We start from the raw sequence: 10966 nt of genomic DNA on the forward strand, positions 1-10966 counted from the left end.
GGGTCATGTCCTATGCTTACATTCCTGCTTTTTCAAATAAAGATACCAAGAGAACGAAGAAAAATTGATAATAGGAGAAAATTATAAAGTTGCTTGAAATTGCATGCTCTATCTGAAAGAAAGAAATTGGTTTCATATCCCTTTAATTAGTTTCTGACATGATCCCACCCTTACAACCAGACACCTCTACATCCTCATAAGCATCTGGACATAGGCTCAGTTCAGAACATCTCTGCCAGATTTATTCCCTTTCTGACTCATCATTCTTTCTTCTTTCCTCCAATTACCATAGAAGGACACCGTAGATGGAGTGACCAAGAAGGTGCGCCCATGCTCCCTGGACAAAGCCACTCAGGATCTCATGTCTTTAATTTTCAGCACTGACATGTTTAAGGATGCCATGCAGACCATGAATTTAGGTAACTGAAATAAAGTTGGAGACACTACATACAATATCTTGGAATTACTCTAGCAAAACAACCCTCCAGATATCTTCAGGCTCAACTATGCTTGTTTGCATCAATTGATCCAGTCATCTATTTCCTCCTGGCTTTCCCATTTGGGCCCGTCATGGATAGGTAGAATAGCAGCTAATAAAATGTCTATACTGCCAAAAATCGCCCCACTGCCCATCTCTAAACCTTACCTCCTCTCATTACAGACATTGCTAAATCAGTTTATCTGGGGACACAAAAAACCTTGAATTAAAAAATCAATATTATACAGACCCAAAGACCGTGGTGGTTTGGGTGTCCCAAATAAATTATTTTATGACTATGCCATTAATTTATCTAGCATTTGGCAATGGAACTTCCACTCACAAGATGAAATATGGGTGACCTTAGAGGGGGACTTATTTAGTGAATATTTATCGTTTAAGGATAACTACAAAATATAGAAATATTAATTTAGCCTGTAAACCTCTTATCTCTGGAACCTTAAAGGGACAGTCAACACAAAATTTGTTATTGTTTTAAAAGATAGATAATGCCTTTACTACCCATTCCCAAGCTTTGCACAACCAACATTGTTATATTAATATATTTTATAACCTTTAAACCTAAAAATTTCTGCCAGTTTCTAAGCCACTTATCACATGCTTTTTTATTAGCTTTTCACAACAGGGGAATGCTAGTTCATGTGGGCCATATAGATAACATTGTGTTCACGCTCGTGGGTTGTGCACAACACAGCACTAATTGGCTTACATTAAAGTCAATAGAAAATAAATAAAAAGTCATGTGATCAGGGGGCTGTCAGAAGAGACTTAAATACAAGGTAATCACAGAGGTAAAAAGTATATTACTATAACTGTTGGTTATGCAAAACTGGGGAATGGGTAATAAAGGGATCTTTTTAAACAATACATTTTTTTGAGTTGACTTTCCCTTTTAAAGGTATGGGATACTTTAATTAGTAAATACCCCACTTTATTTTTTACCCCATCTCCTCTCATTCCTTTATTGTGCAACAAGGGCGTTGTATTCTCACATTTGACTACTGGAATACGAATAGAGGACGTCCCTATTTATAAAGTGTTTGACGGTCCCTTACTTTTAAACATTTATTTAATTATTTTTAACTACACCGCTATATCTCCACTAATCCTAATAGAAGTAACTTGGTTAGACCATGAACCAGTGCTGTCTAGATATAAAAAAAGCCTGACAAAATACACTGAGATAAGAGGCGGCCTTCAAGGGCTTAGAAATTAGCATATGGGCCTACCTAGATTTAGCTTTTAACAAAGAATTCCAAGAGAACAAAGCAAATTTGATAATAAAAGTAATTTGGAAAGTTGTTTAAAATGACGTGCCCTATCTGAATCATGACAGTTTCATTTTGATTAGACTGTCCCTTTTAAGTAGTATATACAGGTGAAGTAATTCATTAAAGGGACAGTCTAGGCCAAAATAAACTTTCATGATTCAGAATTAGAGCATGTCATTTTAAACAATTTTCCAATTTACTTTTATCACCAATTTTGCTTTGTTCTCTTGGTATTCTTAGTTGAAAGCTTTACCTAGGAGGTTCATATGCTAATTTCTTAGACCTTGAAGGCCACCTCTTTTCAGAATGCATTTTAACAGTTTTTCACCACTAGAGGGTGTTAGTTCACGTATTTCATATAGATAACTTCACGTGCACGAGCACAGTGTTATCTGGGAGCAGGCACTGACTGGCTAAACTGCAAGTCTGTCAAAAGAACTGAAATAAAGGGGCAGTTTGCAGAGGCTTAGATACAAGGTAGTCACAGAGGTTATTAGTGTATTAATATAACTGTGTTGGTTATGCAAAACTGGGGAATGGGTAATAAAGGGATTATCTATCTTTTAAAACAATACAAATTCTGGTGTAGACTGTCCCTTTAATAGTAACTACTTTCCTAAGCATGTCTTAAAGAGACATGAAACTTAATTTTCTTTCAGGATTCATACAGAACATACAATTTTAAGCAACTTTCCAATTTACTTCCATTATCAAATCTGCTTAATTCCCTTAATATTCTTTACAAGTTTAATTTTGACTTTCCTATCCCTTTAACCCCTTAGTGACCACAGCACTTTTCCATTTTCTGTCCGTTTGGGACCAAGGCTATTTTTACATTTCTGCGGTGTTTGTGTTCAGCTGTAATTTTCCTCTTACTCATTTACTGTACCCACACATATTATATACCGTTTTTCTCGCCATTAAATGGACTTTCTAACGATACCATTATTTTCATCATATCTTATCATTTACTATAAAAAAAATTATAAAATATGAGGAAAAATGGAAAAAAACACAATTTTTCTTACTTTGAACCCCAAAATCTGTTACATATCTACAACCACCAAAAAACACCCATGCTAAATAGTTTCTAAATGTTGTCCTGAGTCTTGAAATACCCAATGTTTACATGTTCTTTGCTTTTTTTGCAAGTTATAGGGCCATAAATACAAGTAGCACTTTGCTATTTTCAAACCATTTTTTTTCAAAATTAGCGCTAGTTACATTAGAACACTAATATCTGTCAGGAATCTCTGAATAGCCATTGACATGTATATATTTTTTTTTAGAAGACATCCCAAATTATTGATCTAGGCCCATTTTGGTATATTTCATGCCACCATTTCACCGCCAAATGCGATCAAATACAAAAAATTGTTCACTTTTTCACAAATTTTTTCACAAACTTTCAGTTTCTCACTGAAATTATTTACAAACTGCTTGTGCAATTATGGCATAAATGGCTGTAAATTCTTCTCTGGGATCCCCTTTGTTCAGAAATAGCAGACATATATGGCTTTGGCATTGCTTTTTGGTAATTAGAAGGCCGCTAAATGCCACTGCGCACCACACGTGTATTATGCCCAGCAGTGAAGGGGTTAATTAGGGAGCATGTAAGGAGCTTTTTGGGGTAATTTTAGCTTTAGTGTAGTGTAGTAGACAACCCCAAGTATTGATCTAGGCCCATTTTGGTATATTTGATGCCACCATTTCACCGCCAAATGCGATCAAATTAAAAAAAACGTAAAATTTTTCACAATTTTAGGTTTCTCACTGAAATCATTTACAAACAGCTTGTGCAATTATGGCACAAATGGTTGTAAATGCTTCTCTGGGATCCCCTTTGTTCAGAAATAGCAGACATATATGACTTTGGCGTTGCTTTTTGGTAATTAGAATGCTGCTAAATGGCGCTGTGCATCACACGTGTATTATGGCTAGCAGTGAAGGGGTTAATTAGGTAGCTTGTAGGGAGCTTGCAGGGTTAATTTTAGCTTTAGTGTAAAGATCAGCCTCCCACCTGAAACATCAGACCCCCTGATCCCTCCCAAACATCTCTCTTCCCTCCCCTACCCCACAAATGTCCCCGCCATCTTAAGTACTGGCAGAAACTCTGCCAGTACTAAAATAAAAGGTATATTTGGGCTTTTTTGTGCATTTTTTGTTAGCATATTTACATATGCTTCTGTGTAGGGATCCCCCTTAGCCCCCAACCTCACTGATCCCCCACCAAACAGCTCTCTAACCCTCCCCCTCTGACTTAATGTGCGCCATCTTGGGTACTGGCAGCTGTCTGCCAGTACCCAGTTTAGTGAAAAAAATGCTTTTTTTTTTTTAAAAAAAATGTCCCTTTTCTGTAGTGTAGCTTTCCCCCCCCAAGACCAACCCCCCACCCCTTCCAGATCCCTTAGATGCTTTAAAAATATAGTTTATTTAATTTTTTTTTAACACTTTTCTTTTAACTTTTTTTCTGTAAGGTAGCGGTTCCCACCCGCTCCCGCCCCGTGCACGCGCCCGCCCGCCACCCCCGTGCACGCGCGCGCACCCATGTGCGCCCCCGTCGGCTCCGCTTCCGATCCCGCCCCCTCCACCTTACACATCTCACCGATGGCCGCCCACCCGCCTCCCAAGTCGGCTCCCACCCACCAACGATACCGGCCATCGATGTCCGGTGCAGAGAGGGCCACAGAGTGGCTCTCTCTGCATCGAATGGCCAGAAAGTGTTATTGCAGGATGCCTCGATATCGAGGCATCGCTGCAATAACCGGAAAGCAGGTGGGAGCGAGCAGCTGCTTTCCACACCGAGGACGTGCAGGGTACGTCCTTGGTCGTTAACTGACATCCTTTAGAGGACGTACCCTGCACGTCCTCGGTCGTTAAGGGGTTAAACTAAAAAAAACCTATTATAATCTAATTTTATTTTGAGGTATTATTTTTAGCATAAATGTCAGTAAAATGTAATGTGGCCCCGGTCAATCCCACCGCTATTAATTTACTTAATCTTAATCCAGATAACTGTGTGTTGCATTTTACCACTAATAAATAGCAGAATGGCGCTTCCCAGGGCCACATTCGGAAGCTGCACAAGTTGAACATTGGGAAGTAAAGTTGCATTTTACAGTTGGTTGTTTTATTACAGATATTAAGAAGATGCCTTTAGGAAAGCTCAGCAAAGCTCAGATAGCAAAGGGCTTTGATGCTCTGGAGCAGCTGGAAGCCGCGATTGATAGAGGCGCAAAGAAGAATGAGCTGAGCGAACTCGCCTCCAGATTCTACACCATAATCCCACACAACTTTGGACGCAGTACGCCCCCTGTGATTGACAGCAAGGAGGTGGTCCAGGCCAAGAAAGACATGCTGCTGGTAAACATGTTGCCATGGTCACTTATATACACTACCTATGTGCCTCTGGCTGACATACAGTAATGCATCAAATGGCTTTCTATAACCTTGTGCAGTCTCTCTGTGTGTATATATATATATATATAATGGACCCAAGTAGCGCGCTCTCACTGGCCAACAATAACTTCAGACCAGGGTGCATAGAATAATATTCAATTAAATTCAATAGTAAGCACTCACTGGATTTAAGCACAGCACACTTTATTAGGCAGTGACGTTTCGGGGCATTCACCCCTTCTTCAGGTTTGAAGAAGGGGTTAATGCCCTGAAACGTCACTGCCTAATAAAGTGTGCTGTGCTTAAATCCAGTGAGTGCTTACTATTGAATTTAAATATATATATATATATATATGTGTGTGTGTGTGCTCCTCCCTAACCTCATGCAGTCTGTGTGTGTGCTCCTCCCTAACCTCATGCAGTCTGTGTGTGTGTGTGTGTGTGCTCCTCCCTAACCTCATGCAGTCTGTGTGTGTGTGCTCCTCCCTAACCTCATGCAGTCTGTGTGTGTGTGCTCCTCACTAACCTCATGTAGTCTGTGTGTGTGTGTGTGCTTCTCCCTAACCTCATGCAGTCTGTGTGCGTGTGTGCTCCTCCCTAACCTCATGCAGTCTGTGTGTGTGTGTGCTCCTCCCTAACCTCATGCAGTCTGTGTGTGTGCTCCTCCCTAACCTCATGCAGACTGTGTGTGTGTGTGCTCCTCCCTAACCTCATGCAGTCTGTGTGTGTGTGCTCCTCACTAACCTCATGCAGTCTGTGTGTGTGTGCTCCTCACTAACCTCATGCAGTCTGTGTGTGTGTGCTCCTCACTAACCTCATGCAGTCTGTGTGTGTGTGCTTCTCCCTAACCTCATGCAGTCTGTGTGTGTGTGTGCTCCTCCCTAACCTCATGCAGTCTGTGTGTGTGCTCCTCCCTAACCTCATGCAGTCTGTGTGTGTGTGCTCCTCGCTAACCTCATGCAGTCTGTGTGTGTGTGCTCCTCACTAACCTCATGCAGTCTGTGTGTGTGTGTGTGCTCCTCACTAACCTCATGCAGTGTGTGTGTGTGCTCCTCACTAACCTCATGCAGTCTGTGTGTGTGTGTGCTCCTCACTAACCTCATGTAGTCTGTGTGTGTGTGCTCCTCCCTAACCTCATGCAGTGTGTGTGTGTGTGTGTGTGCTCCTCACTAACCTCATGCAGTCTGTGTGTGTGCTCCTCCCTAACCTCATGCAGTCTGTGTGTGTGCTCCTCCCTAACCTCATGCAGTCTGTGTGTGTGTGTGCTCCTCACTAACCTCATGCAGTCTGTGTGTGTGTGCTCCTCACTAACCTCATGCAGTCTGTGTGTGTGTGCTCCTCACTAACCTCATGCAGTCTGTGTGTGTGTGCTCCTCACTAACCTCATGCAGTCTGTGTGTGTGTGCTTCTCCCTAACCTCATGCAGTCTGTGTGTGTGTGTGCTTCTCCCTAACCTCATGCAGTCTGTGTGCGTGTGTGCTCCTCCCTAACCTCATGCAGTCTGTGTGTGTGTGCTCCTCACTAACCTCATGCAGTCTGTGTGTGTGTGCTCCTCACTAACCTCATGCAGTCTGTGTGTGTGTGCTTCTCCCTAACCTCATGCAGTCTGTGTGTGTGTGTGCTCCTCCCTAACCTCATGCAGTCTGTGTGTGTGCTCCTCCCTAACCTCATGCAGTCTGTGTGTGTGTGCTCCTCCCTAACCTCATGCAGTCTGTGTGTGTGTGCTCCTCACTAACCTCATGCAGTCTGTGTGTGTGTGTGTGCTCCTCACTAACCTCATGCAGTGTGTGTGTGTGCTCCTCACTAACCTCATGCAGTCTGTGTGTGTGTGTGCTCCTCACTAACCTCATGTAGTCTGTGTGTGTGTGCTCCTCCCTAACCTCATGCAGTGTGTGTGTGTGTGTGTGTGCTCCTCACTAACCTCATGCAGTCTGTGTGTGTGCTCCTCCCTAACCTCATGCAGTCTGTGTGTGTGCTCCTCCCTAACCTCATGCAGTCTGTGTGTGTGTGTGCTCCTCACTAACCTCATGTAGTCTGTGTGTGTGTGCTCCTCCCTAACCTCATGCAGTCTGTGTGTGTGTGCTCCTCACTAACCTCATGCAGTCTGTGTGTGTGTGCTCCTCACTAACCTCATGTAGTCTGTGTGTGTGTGTGTGCTTCTCCCTAACCTCATGCAGTCTGTGTGTGTGTGTGCTTCTCCCTAACCTCATGCAGTCTGTGTGCGTGTGTGCTCCTCCCTAACCTCATGCAGTCTGTGTGTGTGTGCTCCTCCCTAACCTCATGCAGGCTGTGTGTGTGTGTGCTCCTCCCTAACCTCATGCAGTCTGTGTGTGTGTGCTCCTCCCTAACCTCATGCAGTCTGTGTGTGTGTGCTCCTCCCTAACCTCATGCAGTTTGTGTGTGTGTGCTCCTCCCTAACCTCATGCAGTCTGTGTGTGTGTGTGCTCCTCCCTAACCTCATGCAGTCTGTGTGTGTGTGCTCCTCCCTAACCTCATGCAGTCTGTATGTGTGTGCTCCTCCCTAACCTCATGCAGTCTGTGTGTGTGTGCTCCTCACTAACCTCATGCAGTCTGTGTGTGTGTGTGCTCCTCACTAACCTCATGCAGTCTGTGTGTGTGTGTGCTCCTCACTAACCTCATGCAGTCTGTGTGTGTGTGTGTGCTCCTCACTAACCTCATGCAATCTGTGTGTGTGTGTGTGCTCCTCCCTAACCTCATGCAGTCTGTGTGTGTGTGTGTGCTCCTCCCTAAACTCATGCAGTATGTGTGCTCCTCACTAACCTTGTGCAGTCTGTCTGTGTGTGTGTGCTCCTCGCTAACCTCATGCAGTCTGTGTGTGTGTGCTCCTCCCTAACTTCATGCAGTCTGTGTGTGTGTGTGTGCTCCTCCCTAAACTCATGCAGTCTGTCTGTGTGTGTGTGCTCTTCTCTAACCTCATGCAGTCTGTGTGTGTGTGTGTGTGCTCCTCACTAACCTCATGCAGTCTGTGTGTGTGTGTGTCCTCACTAACCTCATGCAGTGTGTGTGTGTGTGCTCCTCACTAACCTCATGCAGTCTGTGTGCGTGTGCTCCTCACTAACCTCATGCAGTCTGTGTGTGTGTGTGTGTGCTCCTCACTAACCTCATGCAGTCTGTGTGTGCTCCTCACTAACCTCATGCAGTCTGTGTGCGTGTGCTCCTCACTAACCTCATGCAGTCTGTGTGCGTGTGCTCCTCACTAACCTCATGCAGTCTGTGTGCGTGTGCTCCTCACTAACCTCATGCAGTCTGTGTGTGTGTGTGTGTGTGTGTGCTCCTCACTAACCTCATGCAGTCTGTGTGCGTGTGCTCCTCCCTAACCTCATGCAGTCTGTGTATGTGTGCGCCTCCCTAACCTCATGCAGTCTGTGTGTGTGTGCTCCTCACTAACCTCATGCAGTCTGTGTGTGTGTGTGCTCCTCACTAACCTCATGCAGTCTGTGTGTGTGTGCTCCTCCCTAACCTCATGCAGTCTGTGTGTGCTGTGTGCTCCTCCTAACCTCATGCAGTGCTGTGTGTGTGGTGTGTGCGCCTCACTAACCTCATGCAGTCTGTTGTGTGTGTGTGGCTCCTCACTAACCTCATGCAGTCTGTGTGTGTGTGCTCCTCACTAACCTCATGCAGTCGTGTGTGTGTGATCCTCACTAACCTCATGCAGTGTGTGTGTGTGTGTGCTCCTCACTAACCTCTATGCAGCTGGTGTGTGTGTGCTCCTCACTAACCTCATGCAGTCTGTGTGTGTGTGCTCCTCCCTAACCTCATGCAGTCTGTGTGTGTGTGCTCCTCCCTAACCTCATGCAGTCTGTGTGTGTGTTCCTCCCTAACCTCATGCAGTCTGTGTTTGTGTGTGCTCCTCCCTAACCTCATGCAGTCTGTGTGTGTGTTCCTCCCTAACCTCATGCAGTCTGTGTTTGTGTGTGCTCCTCCCTAAACTCATGCAGTCTGTGTGTGTGTGTGCTCCTCACTAACCTTGTGCAGTCTGTGTGTGTGTGTGCTCTTCTCTAACCTCATGCAGTGTGTGTGTGTGTGCGCTCCTCACTAACCTCATGCAGTCTGTGTGTGTATGCTCCTCATTAACCTCATGCAGTCTATGTGTGTGTGTGTGCTCCTCACTAACCTCGTGCAGTCTGTGTGTGTGTGCTCCTCACTAACCTTGTGCAGTCTGTGTGTGCTCCATACTAATATTGTGCAGTTTGTGTGTGTGCTCCTCACTAACCTCATGCAGTCTGTGTGTGTGTGCTCCTCACTAACCTCATGCAGTCTGTGTGTGTGTGCTCCTCACTAACCTCATGCAGTCTGTGTGTGTGTGTGCTCCTCACTAACCTCATGCAGTCTGTGTGTGTGTGTGTGCTCCTCACTAACCTCATGCAGTCTGTGTGTGTGCTCCTCACTAACCTCGTGCAGTCTGTGTGTGTGTGCTCCTCACTAACCTTGTGCAGTCTGTGTGTGTGTGCTCCTCACTAACCTTGTTCAGTCTGTGTGTGCTCCATACTAATATTGTGCAGTCTGTGTGTGTGTGCTCCTCACTAACCTCATGCAGTTTGTGTGTGTGTGCTCCTCACTAACCTCATGCAGTTTGTGTGTGTGTGCTCCTCACTAACCTCATACAGTCTGTGTGTGTGTGTGCTCCTCACTAACCTCATGCAGTCTGTGTGTGTGTGCTCCTCACTAACCTCGTGCAGTCTGTGTGTGTGTGCTCCTCACTAACCTTGTGCAGTCTGTGTGTGCTCCATACTAATATTGTGCAGTTTGTGTGTGTGTGTGCTCCTCACTAACCTCATGCAGTTTGTGTGTGTGTGCTCCTCACTAACCTCATGCAGTTTGTGTGTGTGTGCTCCTCACTAACCTCATGCAGTCTGTGTGTGTGTGTGCTCCTCACTAACCTCATGCAGTCTGTGTGTGTGTGTGCTCCTCACTAACCTCATGCAGTCTCTGTGTGTGTGTGCTCCTCACTAACCTCATGCAGTGTGTGTGTGTGCTCCTCCCTAACCTCATGCAGTCTGTGTGTGTGTGCTCCTCACTAACCTCATGCAGTGTGTGTGTGTGTGCTCCTCACTAACCTCATGCAGTCTGTGTGTGTGTGTGCTCCTCACTAACCTCATGCAGTCTGTGTGTGTGTGCTCCTCACTAACCTCATGCAGTCTGTGTGTGTGTGCTCCTCACTAACCTCATGCAGTGTGTGTGTGTGCTCCTCACTAACCTTTTGCAGTGTGTGTGTGTGCTCCTCACTAACCTCATGCAGTCTGTGTGTGTGTGTGCTCCTCACTAACCTCATGCAGTCTGTGTGTGTGTGTGCTCCTCACTAACCTCATGCAGTGTGTGTGTGTGCTCCTCACTAACCTCATGCAGTCTGTGTGTGTGTGCTCCTCACTAACCTCATGCATTCTGTGTGTGTGTGTGTGCGCCTCCCTAACCTCATGCAGTCTGTGTGTGTGTGCTCCTCACTAACCTCATGCAGTCTGTGTGTGTGTGCTCCTCACTAACCTTATGCAGTGTGTGTGTGTGTGTGTGCTCCTCACTAACCTCATGCAGTCTGTGTGTGTGTGTGCTCCTCACTAACCTCATGCAGTCTGTGTGTGTGTGTGTGCTCCTCACTAACCTTATGCAGTGTGTGTGTGTGTGCTCCTCACTAACCTCATGCAGTGTGTGTGTGTGTGCTCCTCACTAACCTCATGCAGTGTGTGTGTGTGTGCGCCTCACTAACCTCATGCAGTCTGTGTGTGTGTGCTCCTCACTAACCTCATGCAGTCTGTGTGTGTGTGCTCCTCACTAACCTCAT

At 45.3% G+C, this 10966-nt stretch overlaps 1 protein-coding gene across 1 annotated transcript in view; it reads left to right on the plus strand.

The window, feature by feature from the left end:
* The window catches only part of PARP3 (poly(ADP-ribose) polymerase family member 3), a 43851-nt gene that overhangs the window by 8262 nt on the left and 24623 nt on the right, over window positions 1-10966 (plus strand). The window contains exons 5-6 of the mRNA XM_053721118.1: window positions 293-419; window positions 4910-5133. Coding sequence (XP_053577093.1) covers window positions 293-419; window positions 4910-5133 — 351 coding nt within the window. The remainder of the gene's footprint in view (window positions 1-292; window positions 420-4909; window positions 5134-10966) is intronic.

The sequence above is a fragment of the Bombina bombina genome, chromosome 7 (genome assembly GCF_027579735.1).
Source record: "Bombina bombina isolate aBomBom1 chromosome 7, aBomBom1.pri, whole genome shotgun sequence".
NCBI lineage: Eukaryota > Metazoa > Chordata > Amphibia > Anura > Bombinatoridae > Bombina > Bombina bombina.